This window comes from Chionomys nivalis, chromosome 22 (genome assembly GCF_950005125.1).
Source record: "Chionomys nivalis chromosome 22, mChiNiv1.1, whole genome shotgun sequence".
Lineage (NCBI taxonomy): Eukaryota > Metazoa > Chordata > Mammalia > Rodentia > Cricetidae > Chionomys > Chionomys nivalis.
In genome coordinates, this window is record NC_080107.1 from 11,662,382 (window position 1) to 11,678,778 (window position 16,397).

A 16,397-nucleotide genomic window follows, 5' to 3' on the forward strand; every position below is an offset into this window, starting at 1 on the left:
AGCTAGACAGGACAGGCTCCAAAGCTACACAGAGAAACCCTGTCTCGAAAAAAAAAAACCAAACAAAAGCTAATTAATTAATTAAAAGAGTTATTTATTTTGAGCCCAGGCTGATTTTGAACTGGCTCTATAGCTAGGGAGGTCTTGACCTTGAGACTGTCCCTGAACTAGCCAGGATCACGGGTGTGCACCACGAAGCCCAGGCTCTGGTCTGTTTTGCTTTCTTTCTTGAAAGTCGTTGTGTTAGCACTTGTTGCTCTCCCACACCCAGGGGCTGCAAATCCAAAAAGACTATAGCAACATATGGACTTGCCACACCCCAACAGCTCCCAAGCAGAATGTGCCCAAAGGAAGAATGACACTATCTGAGAGAGGAGGGCCCCGTGCATGTGAGTTGGGTTTAGACCTGCTGGAACCCTACTAACGATCATTTTCAAACATGCTCCTGGCAATAGCCACCCACTGTTCTAGCCTCATTTCACTCATGGACAGATATTTCTAAGAAGCAAGAGCTTTGAATCCTGGGCCTGGCTCCTGGCTCTAACTCTGGCTGTCACAGATATCCTACCCCCACCCCCACCCCCACCTCCGTGGTTTGCTGAAGAAGTTATTTCACCTTGACTGCAAAGTCATTGTCTTACAGAGACTGGGTGGTAAAGAGCTTTCTGCTTAGATGAGAACTTGGACCTGGTTCCATCCTCATCACTAGGGTGTTGTGGGATATTTTGACCACACTCTGATACTCCCGAGACTGGCAATAAAGTTCACTTTGAATCAGAGAGCAGAGTTAGCAACTAGCTGACCAAAATTAGCATTAGAGGTTTTGGAGGACTGAGAATTTATAGAGAAACACAGGAAGTAGCAGGGTGGGGCTTAGAAAGATTCTTGGCCCTTCTGGACAGAGGAAAGAGAGAGAGAGGAGGTCGTTGATCATTCTCCTGATCCTTCAGTTCTTACCCCATACCTAATAAGATAAGGAATAGTTAGATAAACGCTTCACTAGGGAAAGAAGCAATTCACAGTCTGTGGAGTGTGAGTTTTGATCAGACAAACTCCCATACAAACACATGTTTACACAAGAAAATCCTCCAGGTATTTTCACTAGGGCCAAGTCATCTGCAGAACTGAAGGAGAAAGAGAGTTGGAAAGACAGCCTGAGACAGTAGAGATGAGTCTCAGCTGGTGGGATATTCTTCCACAGGTGTTCCCTTGGAATCAGCATGGTGACATGTGAATTCAGGGGAGACTAGGAAGGGGTGGCCAGCAGAACTCACAAAATCAGATGGCGGGAGGCAGCAGGTGGCCTGCTCTAGAGCTCACAGCACTTCTTCCCAGATTTCATGGTTAGCAGGATTAAACACCTAACTGGAGCACAGAGAAATGACACTATGTTTCCTCAAGGTCATATAGGTAACAAGTGTCTAAGTTAATATCTGAGCCCAGAGCACATGCTTAATAACCACTGTATATATTAACTCGAAAAGTATCAAAAGAAAAGAAAAAATAGTTTTCTTTCTCTTGGGGTACTAAAGGAGAAGGGAGGGCAGGAGAGACTTCACACAACTTCAAACCTTCTGCCGCTCAGTGCTAAAGCTCTTGTGTTCAGCATTCACTGGTCCCAGTGTGAAAACAAAATTACAAACTTAAACTTTCCGAACCAGAGGTGAGAACAGTAGTAAGGGGGTGGGGGAGTCGGAGAGACGGTGAGGGGCTTGCTGCCAAGCTGACCACCTGATCTAGATCCCTGGGACCCCCCTAGTGAGGAAAGAAAATCTACTTCCTCATTTGTCCTCTGACCTCCACACCTGCAGCTCCGTCTCGTGAACACAAAGTGGAAAGTTAAAGGGGGGAGGGGGCCGGAGAGATGGCTGGGCGGTTAAGAGTACTTGCTCTTCTGGGGGACCCAGGCTTAGCTCCCAGCACCCACACTACAGCTTCACAGCTACTCCCTGTCCTGGGTGGTTGTGTTGTCAACTCGACACAAGCTGGGGTTGTGAGAGCAGAAGGAGCCTCGGCTGAGGAAACGCGGCCATGAGATTCAGCTGTAAGACATCTTCTCTCTTAGTGATCCATGGAAGAGGATAAAGCACGTGGTGGGTGGTGCTATTCCCGGGCTGGTGGTCCAGCCCCAGGTTGAGCAAGCTGGCTGCGACAGACTGCGTTTCTTTGGATCCAAGCGCCTCAATGGCTCAAGGGGTGGATCAAGCCAGTCGCCACATCCTTCCGAACAGGCTCCAAAACGCGATGTGTTGAAACACAGGACATCTGAATTGAGACACCTACCTGCCCTCTCCGAGGTCCAGGCATAATAGAAGAACTCTGGTACTAAGAGCAGCAACTGACCGGAAAGAGGGCTCACTAAGGCAGAGGAGCAAACCCGCCAAATTCAGGCAGCTCCAAATCCATCCGCCTAAGTCCTCCTATGTCTAACGAGAGCAGGACGCCTCTCCTCAGAACTGAGGACCAAAGTGTCAATCAATACCTTAGGGTCCTTGACTTCAGACCAAAGTAGCAAAACCTGCTAGGTATTTTGATGAAGCAATTAGATACTTTGGGGAAACTTAGATTTGGGGAGGGGCTCGCACGTATACATCCAACTCACAGCACTCAGAGGTGGAGACCAGATGGTTGTGAATTTGAAGTCAGGTTAGTTTACATAGCAAGTTTCAAGCTAGCCTGAACAACATCCCGAGATTTTTGTCTCAAGAAGACAAAACGAGTAAATGAAACAAGACCTAAATTTGCGTCTCCTTTATCAAAAAAGTTCAAGCCTGAGAGTTTTTTTTTTTTCTCTAGAAATACAGCTCCTGGCTCAGCTTTCACCATTATGTTTACTCAGGCTCACTCATCTTGTTCCCGAGATAAAAGGGGGCTTCCATTTATTCCAGAAAGATGTCATTTTACAGATCTCACCTGACTTATTGGGGGCTGGAGAAGAAATAAAAGGCAGAAAACATGCCACCACCAGACAGCCTGCAGGACATCCTTGGGGTGGCAACAAGGGGCACAGAAAGGACAACTACATTTTAATTTTGATTTGCAATGAATTGTTTTCCTTTATTATGGCAAAACAGCTACCACTGTTGTGACAGAGCACTGGGATTTGAAATAAAGTCACTAAAAGGCAATCTGGATTAAAAACCATGAAGTACCATTGAGGCACACAAAAGCAGCAGAGAACAGTTTAAAGTCAATGCCAGTAGGTCTGGTGCAGGCGAACCCCACTGGGGAACTGGGAACTGAACGGAACGTTTCTAATAAACTTGTTTTCCCCCATCTCCAGGCCTTCCTGAACCAAGTGACTGAGAACTAAATCCAGACAGACTGGAAGGCGCATTACCTGCCTTATTATTCCGCTGTGTGAATGCTGGAGTTTTAATTACACACTTGCTTTTTCTGGGGAAGACCAAAGATCGTATTTTTTAAAGTATCAACTTGTTTTCCATTAGGCCGCTGTTGTAACAAGTTCTTTCAGCGACATGTTATGTCTTTAGGAAGGGATGCTTCAGATGGCGCGCACTAGCACAATTTTGTGGCTTTTAATTACTATTTTGTTCTTTTGGGGGGTTTCAGAGGCTGGCGCCTGGGCGTGATTAGACTGTCTACCAAGCCTGAAGCAACCTCGTACACTGCCCACCAGGTGGCGCCACAAAGCAGGCGCTATCGCAGAATCTTCGGACTAGGGAGTCCACCAACGAGTGTTCATGACTTTCCCACTGAAAATCCCAATAACCAGAAAGAGAGAGAGGAGAGAGAGACGACAGAGAGAGACACACAGAGAGAGTCAGACAAAGAGACGGAGAAAGACAGAGAGAAGGAAAGGGGAAAGGTAAGGGAGAGGCAGAGAGAGAGAGAATCATCACTTTGACTTAATCCAAAATAAAACCAAATCCCCAGAGAGAAAAAAAGCGGAGTAAGGCACTAAAACACAAAAACGTAAAATTGAGTTCAGCATACGAAATAAAACTTTTAATGTTTATTGTTTTCACATCAAGAAAGTATGTTAAGTGTGATAGTGAATCTTGATAAATCTCTAACATTGCTTCAGTATTTTTTTTTTCATTCCTTTTTCGTAAAAACACTGATTCAAACGACTTTGGAGGCTGTCTACTCTGGCCTACCTTTCTCAAAGAGGAATCCTCAGGCTCGCTCGCCCAGCCAGTTGCTCAGCTGCGCATCATAACTCGAGGCCTTTATGTGAACAAGGAAAAGTGATTTCAAATACATTATTAGTAATAATACCTTTGGGCTTATAGAGCTCTTCTCTCAAGCAACGAGGAAAAACATTAAATATTATCCAATTAATTGTCTAATATCTCTGTGGGTTGGTTGGGAAGCGTGTATTATTATACGCGGTTTATGAATAATTTAAATCAATTGACCGTCAGGTGCCGAGTGGCTGATGAGAATAAGTGCTTCGAGGAAACGTGTCCAGGGGAGACAGAGCTGGCTCGGCCCTCTGCCTGGTTTTATTGGATTATCGTGACCTCGGACAAGATGTAAATCGTTAGACTTGGCTCTTGCAAGTCGAGTAGCGTGGGAGACTACACTCCTTCCTCTGAGACCAGACGCTTTCTGTCCTGCAACGGGACTCTAGCACTCCAGGTCCTGTGCCCACTTTCTACAGTGGTCTTGCATTCACCCACCGCCGCCGCCTTGCCCGCCACGTGACACGGGTCCCCTGGCTGCCGGGTCGCGGACTCCCGGCGCCCCGCGGCCCAGTCCTTCTGATTGGCTGTTGCTAGGTGACGTCGCCTGTAGTCACGTGACGAGTGTTAAATGCCCACCCTGCAGGAGCCGGCCCGGCAGACAATCGTAAAGCTGCTCGGGGGTCGCTCACCTGCTCCCGCCTCTTGGAGCCCCTACCAGGCTTGACCACTCCTGCCCCCTCCATTGCCCGCCCCCTGCCCGAGCCGGGCCTGGAGCCGAGAGGTCCGAGAGGCCGGGTAAGGATGCGGCCAGCAGCTGCAGTCCCGAGCCACGCACGGTGATCGCCTCCTCCAGGGGAGGAGGCGCCTAGACCGTTGCCTCATTTCTTGTTTCCCTCTCCCTCCCCCCCTCCCTGTAATTACGTTGGCTGCTGGAAGGGACCTGGAGAGACAGAGGAGGCGTCTCGCATCCCCCTCTCGCCCGCCACCCGTGCTCTTTCCTGTCCCGGGTCAGGATGACTGGAGTCTTTGACAGTCTGGTGGCTGATATGCACTCGACCCAGATCACCGCCTCCAGCACGTACCACCAGCACCAGCAGCCCCCGAGCGGTGCCGGCGCGGGCCCCGGCGGTAGCAGCAACAGCAGCAGCAGTAACGGCAGCCTGCACAAGCCCCAGGAGTCACCAACCCTCCCGGTGTCCACAGCTACCGACAGCAGCTACTACACCAACCAGCAGCACCCGGCGGGCGGCGGCGGCGGGGGGGCCTCGCCCTACGCGCACATGGGCTCCTACCAGTACCACGCCAGCGGCCTCAACAACGTCCCCTACTCCGCCAAAAGCAGCTACGATCTGGGCTACACCGCCGCGTACACCTCCTATGCGCCCTACGGAACCAGTTCGTCCCCGGTCAACAACGAGCCTGGTACGCATAACGCTGGCATCTAGGGTGCCAAAGTCGGCCTGGCCACAGGGAGGGACCGGGTAAGCATGGAGGAGGACAGTCCGGAGATATAGCCTTGTACCCTGTCCACATCCTTCTTCTCCTCCTCCTCCTGGCCTTAATTCTGCCCAAACTCAAACAGCCCGCGAGTCACTGTTTCTGTCCCTCGGCATTCCGCTGGACAGAGCCGGTGGGCTGTCGGGTTGAGTGGTGTTCTGTGCACGCTCCGGGGCTGCGAGTTTCCTTGTCGTCTGCCTCGCGGTTCTCTCCCGCACAGGTCTCCCCGGGTCTTTGCAAGGTTCCGTGGCCGGGCCAGTCTGCGCGCGCGCGCGCTGAACTTGCAAAGGCCGCCTCCAGGCTCCCGCCAAGTTCGCACAGGCCTGTCTGCGAACTTTAGGACCCCGGGGGTGGACAGTGGGTGCTCACGATCTCTTTTCTTGCAGACAAGGAAGACCTTGAGCCTGAAATCCGGATAGTGAACGGGAAGCCAAAGAAAGTCCGGAAACCACGCACCATCTACTCCAGTTTCCAGCTGGCGGCCCTTCAGAGGCGCTTCCAGAAGACCCAGTATCTGGCACTGCCAGAGAGAGCCGAGCTGGCGGCATCCCTGGGCCTCACCCAGACTCAGGTGGGTGAGGTGGGCGCTGGCCTGGTTTGATTGGGAAGCAGGCACGTCCGGGATAACTTTTCAAAAGTCTATTTGCATGTGTGCGTTCTAGCAACATAAACTTCTAGGCCCAAAGCTAAAAATAAAAAACCTCAAAAGGGGCCGCCTCGTGGAAGGAAAGAAAAGGACCCGGGTGGACAGAAATCCGATACTATGTCGTCTTTTCACTCGCTACTGACAAAGCGGGTGACATAAATGACCCCCTGACACCACAGTACGTAGACCTCTGGTCACCTAGAGCTCAGATGTCAGCTTTTTGAGATTCTCTAAAGCAGCCAGGAACAGCAGGGCCTAAAGGCCCGGCAAGTACCCAGGTTGCTCAATGGCCGCCTCTAACCGGCCGCCCGCCCCTAATCTGCCAACCTCCCGCCCAGGTTCCTGCACTAAACCTCAGGTGCTTTTCCTTTTTTCTACAAAGGTCAAAATCTGGTTCCAGAACCGCCGATCCAAGTTCAAGAAGATGTGGAAAAGCGGTGAGATCCCCACGGAGCAGCACCCTGGAACCAGCGCTTCTCCACCTTGTGCCTCCCCACCGGTCACGGCGCCAGCCTCCTGGGACTTCGGCGCGCCGCAGCGGATGGGGGGCGGCGGCCCGGGCAGCGGTGGCAGTGGCCCGGGCAGCTCCGGCTCCAGCCCGAGCAGCGCCGCCTCCGCGTTTCTGGGCAACTACCCGTGGTATCACCAGGCTTCGGGCTCCGCTTCACACCTGCAGGCCACCGCGCCACTTCTGCATCCCTCGCAGACTCCGCAGGCGCATCACCACCACCACCATCATCACCACGCAGGCGGGGGCGCCCCGGTGAGCGCGGGGACGATTTTCTAACCCGGAGGAAACGGCGCCAGAGACTTGAGAACTGAGACACACGGTGTTCTTCAGCACGCGCCCCATAGCTAGAGGCTCGATCCTACCAGTCCGCGACCGCCACCCAGCCTATATTGGAAGTGGCGACTGCGGGTGGCCCTTCGCGGGTCCACGTCTCGAAATGCCACGGAGCAGCCGGAAACAAGGAGGCCTTCTGGGATCCTCTAGTGCCAAGCTCGGCGGCCCTGGCCGCAATTCCGACATGAGCCCCGGCCACTTTTAGGCCCACTTCGGACTTGTCGCCCCTTCCCAGCCCTCTTAGCGAGATCCTCAGGGTCCTTGGTCTCTCTGGGCCCAGAGCTGGGTCAGGCACAGGGACGCCTAGCCCGCCCTCGAGGCTTCCCGGCTCTCAGAGGTTCCTTTCTCCTTGCCTGCCCCAGGGCTCAGCTCCAGTCAGCTTCGGTTATTGACCTCCCGGGTCCTGTCCCCCCCCCCCCCCCACCCAATGACCCTCAGAATACCACCGGTTTTTTTCCTCTCTCTCTCACTTGCTGGGGGCGGAGGGGGGTGGCTCTCAGCCCTCACAACCCAGACCCCTTCCCGTTTTCTCCAGTAACACTCCCATAGCTCCTCATCCATCACCAGTGGAGTTTTTTTATTTTTATTTTTTTAAAAGTTTAGGTGCCTTTGCGGATGACCTCATTTTGAAGTTTAAAAAAACTGATTTTTTTAATATGTGGACACTGCAAAAAATGTGTTTAAATTATCTTTTTTAAGATGAATTAAGGACTATTAGCCTAGACTTGGACACAGAGTTTGTAAATAAGGTGTCTGTGCAGATTTTCCCACATTTATTTGTATAAAATTCCTCATCTTTTCGGACTTTTTTGTAAACCCCCCAGTTGTGAAAAACTGCAACTTAGCAGCGACCTCAGCAACCCCTTCGTTTTATTTTTTTCCCTTTGAAAATTTTTTCTCAGTTAAATTAAGCTACTGATTTGAATTTGTTTTTATCTTGTCCTAAAGTCTTTGTTCTTGAAATGCAAGGTATTTGGGGGTTATTTATTATGAAAGCAACATACTCTTAATGTTGATTTTACAATATGAAGAGATTATTTAAATAAATTATTGTTTTCATTGGAGTGTGTGCTTTTTCCTTGGTGCCAGGGTTCCCTCGGCTCGGACCTTGAACGATTGATTACCCGGCCCCGAGTCGGATGAACAGAGCTTCACATTTGCGTCTTTCCAAGGCTTCGTTGGCCATGAGATGCGCACAAGTCCGAGACCCGCGTTTGGGCCTTGGTGAAGGGTTCAGCTCCTCCCCCGCCCGAGTCCGCGCGCGGTTCTCCAGCCTACGGCGGCGCCGTGACTCACTCAGCGCCCTGCCGCTCCTGCCTCCGCCCGCCTGGCCCCTCTGGCGCCGGCGCCACCGCCCAGCGCCAGGGCGGTCTGCGCCGCCACCGCGTCCTTGGTGCTGGCCAGGCGGTGCACCCGAGCCGCCTCGGGCGACCGTATGTTCAGGACCTAAGCTCTGCAACAGTCTGAGACCAGACTCCTACAATGGTCCCTCCCTCCATTTGCCCCCCAGGCCCTTTGGGAGCTGGCTGATCCCAGAACTCAGTGAGTCACCCTCGTGAAGCACGGTTGGCTGCTTTGGAATGCTGGGCAACCCCTGCGTGCAATGCTGCGCTGGTACACACATACCCGTGCTCTCAAACACACGCAGGCACCCACTCTTGTTACACGTGCTGACACAAATTCACGAACACGCAAACGCATTCGCAGCGGCAGAGCGGGTGCACAGTCTTGAAGAGCAAAGTTCCGCCCAACACTCAACTCAGCTTCCCACCGCCGGCCTCCCAGGACCAGCTCCCAGCTTCGGAAACGACCCTGCTTTCTGGCACTCCCTGCCAGACTCGAGGGTAGATGTGTGACGCGGGTCTGAACTAAAAGCCTATTTCCCTGAAAGCGCTGGAATCTGCAGTTCTCCCTTGGCGTCAACCACTGACTCTGTGACCTTGGGCAACCCTCTTGGCCTCTCTGTGTTGCAGTTTGCAGATTTCTAAGATAGGAGAAATAATAACAGCTACGGCTCGGAATAGTGAGCAACTTAATGAACCCTTAATGAGGCAATGATGTAACAACGCCTGGCATGTGATAAGCACTAGATAAATTTTTGGCTATTTTGTAGTTAGTATTACTGTTTTTCTTTTTTATCACAATGCTCCAAATCGGAGGGGCTTTACTTAGGAAGTCCGGTATTACTAAAGAGACCTTTTCAATTTTGCCTTGAGGCTCTGATCCCTTTCTACAAGGAGCTTGAACTTGTGCCATTCCCTGCAAGGGATCAGCTTCTACAGGAGAGGAAGTAGGGCACAGACCAGAGAATTCTGTTTGCCAAATTCAGGCCTCCTCTCCTCCAGTTTATGTGGGTCATCCACGCATCTTCAACTCATCTTTAGTGGGAGGGGGGACAGTCATAAAATGAAGGTGACTTCCCGGACTCAGTGGCACCATCCTGAAGCGAATATTGACTTTTCTGGTCAAATTGGTTTGGAGCCTACTCAGAGTGACCCGGAATGAGCACTGGAAATGAGGGGGCTCAACAATTAAGAATGGTCTACGGTTTTGAGCTTTCCTTTCTAACTACTGCCTATCAAAACCTCATTTCTTAACCACCCCGCTCCCCCCCCCCCGACTTCCAAATTCTACTTTGTGGGATGTGTGTGTCCCCGTCCAAACGCACGCCAATAACTGGTACCAGTCTTTCTCCTGGGGTTATGCCCTCCCCTCCTTTGCGCGCACTCCCCTCCCCGACTCCTGAAACTAGCCGGGAAAGACGGGGCAGTAAATTGGCTGGTGTCGAGGATCTGCAGCAGACAAGATGATTAAGAGGCCTACGCCGGAGCGCCCCGGGCAGGGAATGTCAGCCCAAGTTGGAATCACGCAACAGGCCTTGGCATGAGCCGAGCCTGGGAGCCGGGAGGGCGGGCGGCCCCTCTCCGGGGTGGGCCGAGGCCCCACAGACTCGCCGGAGTCACCGAACCTGGCATTCGGCGGCGGCGGGGTCGTACAGGGCCAAGAAGTGCCTTTGGCCGGGCGGCAGGCAAAGGAGGGTGCAGGGACCGTGGGGAAGGGGGCGTTCCCGCGAACAAGAAGGGCCAAAGAGGTCGCAAGGATGCACCCGCTTTCTAGAAGTGAGGGGGCGGGGAGGCGGAGGGAATGGGGGGGAGGAACAAAGCCCGGCTCCAGGAGATGGGGGCCGGCTCCAGTCCCGCCGGGGGCGACGCGCTGGCAAACCTTTCTCACAGTCTCGGGGCCCGACCGGAGACGCCAAGCCCTGTGATCAGCCCGCCGAAGCGCAGACACCCCCCCCACCCCCGGTACGGCGCGCCCGTTAACTTGCGCTCCCCCAAAGCAGGAATGAAAAATGGAAATGGGAAGCAGCGATTTCGGCTCCCTGCACTGGGAAACCAGCCGCACTGGGACCACACATAAATCTCTATTGTAATCCCCTTCCATTTACTCGCGTGAAATATCAGGCCAGACACAGGATATGACAAGAGATGGGAAGCGGGTCGGGGTGGGACCTAAAGGGTGCCGGCTCTTTCCCGCGCTACACTCCCGAGGGGCTCCCCTCATTCCCATACTAGGGCAAAAGTGATGGCATTGAATTCTACTGAACCAGTTGCGGGTGACCAGGAGATCACTCGCACTCCTGCTCCACTTTTAGGCCCTCGCTCTTTGAGCGTCCTGCTCTTGGGCCGGGCCGGCCAAATAGTTTTTGCTTGGAGACCCTCCAGTTTGCCTCGAATTCCCGGCTCCGAGGTTGGGAGGTGGCCGGAAGGAGAGCGCAAGCATCCCAGGCCTCATCAGCCAGGTTGCAATGTAGGACCGTTTAGAAGGCTTCCCCGTCGGCCTGCTTTCAGGATCACTTGTGAAAATTGTGAATATCCGTGCCTAGTAAGGATTTCCGAGACTGGTGAGGCAAGTTTGGGAGGGAGGGTATCAGGTTTACTGGGGGCGGAGAGAGCGGGAGAAGGTTGAAGGTTTGTTTACAAACAGTTCTCAGGCCCAAGAGGCAGAAAGAAAGGGGGTATGGAAAACCAAGAGCTAAAGCGAAGCAGCGTTTGCTCTTCCTGCCTGAGAACCTTCTTCCCAGCTCCTAGGACCGCAAAGAAACCGCCTTTGCCTTTCTAAAAGTGGGACGGCACGTACAGAACCCACCAGCTGCTCAGCTCCCGACCCACCAGCTCTTGCTCAAGTCTCCAGCCCGCCCCTTTGCCTCCGGGGAAACAGCGACGCCAGTGGCTTTAGCCTATTTAGGGTCAGATTTTTGAGAATCAAACTACCGATCTTTTCCTGAGATGAACACCGACATTCCCTTTTTTATTTCACGTTGGAGTCGGAGTCTCGGAAGCAGTTGAGTGTGGCTCTCAACTCGGGACCATCTACAGCAAGATCTTAGCTATAGGTCTAGGATCTCCCTCAGACTAGCTTCACGTTGCAGTGACACCCAAATCAGCCCTAAGAAGGCCTCCTCGCGGCAAGTCTTCCGTCCCCTCCTGGGATCTGCCTGGAGAGCAATCTCCAGCCTACATCACACAAACACACCCCAGTGCAGACGGGATATAGAGGCCCACACCCCTCCGAAGCGCCCCCCCTCCGCCCCCCGCGCTCCAGGAGTTCCCCTAGCGGGGACGGGTTTGGCAGTGATTGCCACATTACAAGACGTTACATTCCGCCCTGGGGCCTCCGGTTAAGAGACAATGTGTTTCAGAAGATTGGGGCGGGAGGAAGCAGCCAGGTCTTAGGAGCAGCCACTTGGCGCCTCCACGTGAGAATGGAGAGTCTTCAGACAGATTCCTCTCTGGGGTCGCTCTAGCCTACGGCTTCTCACTCGTCCTCCCTGGCCAAAGCACAAACACTGCAGTGTTATAGCATTTCTGGTACCCTCCAGAGTCTTGGGGTCCCGATGTCACTGGTTAAGTCATGTCTTAAATCGGGCCCTCGCTCTAGGAAACCGGAAAGGTGCAGGAAATGTCCTCAAACCGGACCAGAGCTGTGGCAGAAGGCTTACAACTTCCCGCCAGGAGAGGCGAGAGGAGGAAGGGGCTCCAAATGGTGAACCTAAGCGATCTACTTGGGCCCCGCACAGACCAAGTCGCCGGGCTTTTTACACTCCACCCTCCTCCGGATTTAGACCCCACAATCTCGGACACCGTAAAGGTGAAACCATTGCTCCCCCCAAACAATGGGGGGGGGGATGCAGCCGCTCAGAACCCCAGCAAAGCTAAAGTTGGCTTCTTTTGCCGGGCGTCTAGTTGTTCCTCCTCCTGGGGGACACTCCCCCGCCCAGCCTCCTCCCATGGCAGGCCTGGCCTCGGCTTCTTAAAGTCGCAGGGTGTCTCAGTACCCTAGAGAAGCACCGCCCAAGTGGGGGAGTAAGCGTCTTGGGGGGTTAAGGGGGAGTGCTACAGGGAGCAATCTCGGAGCGAGGAAGACAAAACAAAAGCCCAGGTGGTCGAAGAGCGGACTTGGAGGACCCTAGCGCACACCTTTCTTGCCCCTCCCTCTGTAAAGCTCCCCAAACCGCAGGTTCTAGCTCTGGGGGCGTAGGCACTGGGAGGTCACTGGCCCTTTCCGAAGGTGATCTCTTCGGGCGCTACTCCCTCAGTAAGCGCGTACACACCCCCACCCTGCGCCCCCAGGCGTGGGCCGTCCCAGCCCAGAGCCTTCAGAGCTGCTCTGAGGAGGAGGTGAAAGAATCCGGAAAAGGGGCCCATGGAAAAGGGAGGGGGGGTGAGGAGAAAGAAGAAGTGAAAAGGAAGTGTTGGCCGCAGGGGTGGGGTGGGGTGTTGATCCAGTGACTTTCTCTGTGGCTGGGGGGCGGGGGGGTTGGCCTGAGACCTCCCGGGAGTCCCTGCTGCAGAGAACACGCAGCAAGGAAAAGGATTCGCTTCTCCACACATTCTCAGGGGGTAGAACAGTGAAAATTTGTCTTGGGTGGTCAATTTCCTCATTTGCCCCTATTAAAACAAAAAGCCCAAGAAATTCAATTAAAGCCACCCTGGCCAAGGCGCTATTTGAGGCTTGAATGTCTCCCCTAAAGCTGCTGCAATCATGTGGCATTAGACACTTCCGGAATCCTATAGCCAACCTGAAAAATCCCAGACCCCCTTTTCCCCTAATTTTTGCTCTGATCTGTAATTTTATCCACATTTGCACTAGTTTGAGCATTCTGGCTCTCCCATCTGAAAGCCTGCAATTACTATATAATTCTTCGCAATTTCAGATGTCCTAATATGGACTGTAATTTTTGCGCAAGACAATTTCCTGCTATTTCAAGCATCAACATTGTCAAAGTTGTATGTACATAATAAATGGGAATATCAATGCATAGTTTTTAGCATAACATCTTGACTCCTCGATAATTATATCCGTTCGGAGCCTACGCAGAATTAGCCTGAATTGCATGGTAACTGCCGCTGCTTTAAAATTTTTAAAAATTACTCATAATTTTCCCAAAGATTACCAAGATCTCGAGTGCACAATGTCATCAGCGTAATGAAGAGTAAACATTTATGCTAATAATCTGCAATTTTTTTCATCAGCTATAAAGACAGAGGCTATATAGCCGAAATTTTCAGTTCTATTCTGCAAGCTCAGAGATGCAAAAAGCCTGCGGCTCTCGGAGGAGCCTGGTCCTGGGGACCTCTTTCCTCCACTCGTACTCTCAGGATAGGAAGATGGGACTGGGGAATTCTTTTTGGTTTTCTGGATTTGTTTTACTCTGGTTTTTGCATTTTTCTATTTTTCCTGTTTTTTCCCCATTTTTCCTCTTTTTTTTTTTTTTTTTTGTCTTTTCTTTCCTGTCATTCTCACAGCCAAAAGCTGCCTTCGACCCTTTTGGTTTGATGTAGCAAAGAGTGTGTGTCCAGATTATCTGAAATTGACAGTGAAGAAGGTAAGGGTGGAAACCGGCTTCAGAGGGATGGAAGGCTGCGCGGTGCAGCCGCGGGGCTCCCGCTCCGGGAGTAGGAGGGTGGGGGGAGTGATTAAGTATGCACCAGCTAATTCTTCCATCAAAACTTCTTGTCAGCGATGTCAGGAGTATTTTTCCCCCTTTTTATAAAAACACTTGATGTTTCAGGAAATGTTAATCTCTGAAGATGGGGTGGGGGTGAGGGAGGGGGTAGGGAAACGATGGGTGGGGGCGCTAATGTTTCTTGAGCCTAGAGAAGCACCCTCTGGAGCCTTTTGCTTTTCCACTTTGGAATTGGGGTTTGCTGTGAAGTTGGGGGCAGGAAGAAGGTTTCTGTGGGCAGGAGAGAAAGAGAGCGTCGCTGTACCGCATTAGATGGGGGCTCCGATGGCCATGGGAGCTAGGTACCAGAAAAGTTTGCTTTAGTCTTTGATTTTAAGGGTCTTTAACCCAGGTGAGAGGATGGCAAAACACAGATAGCTCTGCGAACGACTGTCAGAAGATGTAGGGAGAAAGAAGTGAATACTAGGTTGCAGATTTATGGGGGTGGGGTCCCTGAGTGCTACTTTCTGACCAATTTTTCTTGATCTAATAATATCCAGTACTCAGACCTTTCTCCTTTCTCGGAGAAAGGAGATGACAGTTCCTTCAAGGGGAGAGATTCAGTTAATTTCTTCATCAAATGACTCTCTACAAACAAATTCACACTTTGGGGCACGGAAGTGGAAGGGATTCTGAGAACTTTTTTTCTTTTTCTTTTTCTGGTGCTTATATGTAGTATAAACTCAGAACCATCTACCCTGCACCAGGTGCAGATCCCTGGAAAAAACGAAATAGAAACACAGCCTAGTGATCAGTGAGAGCAAGCTATGGACTATAAATGCTTCCAGTTTGGTCTTTTAAAAAAATATTGCCGAAATGGAGGCTCTGGGTTCTGCCACCAATAGACTCACCACTCACTGGGCCACTCAGACCCCTCCAAACTATTGAACCGAGGCCAGTGAGAGGGTTGGGACTGTGCTTCTGCCCCACCCCCACTCCTACCCCCTTTTAGAGCTAGTGTGTGTGTGAGAGACGATATTAAAGAGGTATCTGTTGTTTAGCAATTTTGCTAAGTCTGTCTTCATTACTTCGCCGCTGTGCATTTGCTAATTTGGAGGCCCGGCCATTGACAAGCTTGCTCCATACACCTGCAAGCAATTTGCCGGCTCCGGTACCGGAGAATTGCAGAGATGGCAGCTCGCACCTATTTGATTTTTTTTTTCCTTTTCTCAATGCACAGCAAATTTGGCTTTCAGTGCGTTATCTCTTTTGTTAATGCAAAAAGATTCCCTGGGCGAAAAAATTGCTCATAATTACCAGAGAGATGGGGAAACTGCATTAGAATAAATAAACCTGAAATTACTGTAATTACGCTGTGTTTGATGGGCCCGGCTTGTAATCAAGAAGAGAATACAGTGAAATGATGCTGACCCTCTTGGGTTTGCAGCTGTACGCGCACTTTGGGGTCTTTTTTTGCAGAAAAGAGTCATTTTGATAATCATTAAGCTGTGTGTAACCTATTTCAGAAGTGTTTTAAAATGAGGTTCACATTTTTTGAACAAGGGAAAAAAAATCCCAAAATTGCATTTTGCCATTACAGACTCATGCATAAGGAAAGGTTGTGTTTTCTATGTGACAATTGTTAAGACATAATATTCAAAATCAGTATTTAATCATTATAATGAGGTATTGTTTAAATATAACCACCTTTAGATTATTCATAGTTTAATTAATATACTCATTATGAAAATCTTTGAATCAGATATTTGATGAACTACTTGTCAGTAACAAGGCAGCATTAATTAGGCCTATATTGAGATTAACATTTTTAAAAAGTACAACCGCTTATAATTATAATAGAGCCCTAACTAAACACCGCCTTCCTTGAGCTAAAACTAATAATTTCTCTATTTGAACTGTTAGCAAGAGATTATTAAATTAGTATAAGCTAATATCTCAAAGTATTAAAATCGGCTTGACCAAACAGATTTTGTTTGTGGCTTAAGCATTTGGGGACTAGCTGTCCTCTGGTGGACTGAGACGAGTGGGAAGAATCTCACACCTAGAGAAGTCACCTTTCCCGGGGAACTGAATCCAGGCCTAGCTGGATCAAGCTTCAGCTCGCACTCCTAGCCTAGCCTGGAGAAGTAGTTTCCCTTAGTTTCAATCCGGTTCTATCCAGTACCATCTTGATCTGATCCCACCCCTGAGCGCTACTTGGTTAGACGCCGCAGGCGGTGGAAAAATCCCAATTTCAGTTCCAGAGTGGGCATCGAAGTCCCCAGCTTCACCCAGCCCAACCTCCTGGTC

The 16,397-nt window shown here is 51.1% G+C and overlaps 1 protein-coding gene across 1 annotated transcript; it reads left to right on the forward strand.

The window, feature by feature from the left end:
* Window positions 1-5,145: 5,145 nt before the first annotated feature.
* Window positions 5,146-7,366, forward strand: Dlx2 (distal-less homeobox 2). Its single transcript, XM_057755703.1, has 3 exons — window positions 5,146-5,573; window positions 6,035-6,219; window positions 6,677-7,366. The coding sequence occupies exons 1-3, from the start codon at window positions 5,165-5,167 to the stop codon at window positions 7,079-7,081; spliced, it is 999 nt and encodes a 332-aa protein (XP_057611686.1). The 5' UTR covers window positions 5,146-5,164; the 3' UTR covers window positions 7,082-7,366.
* Window positions 7,367-16,397: the final 9,031 nt, after the last annotated feature.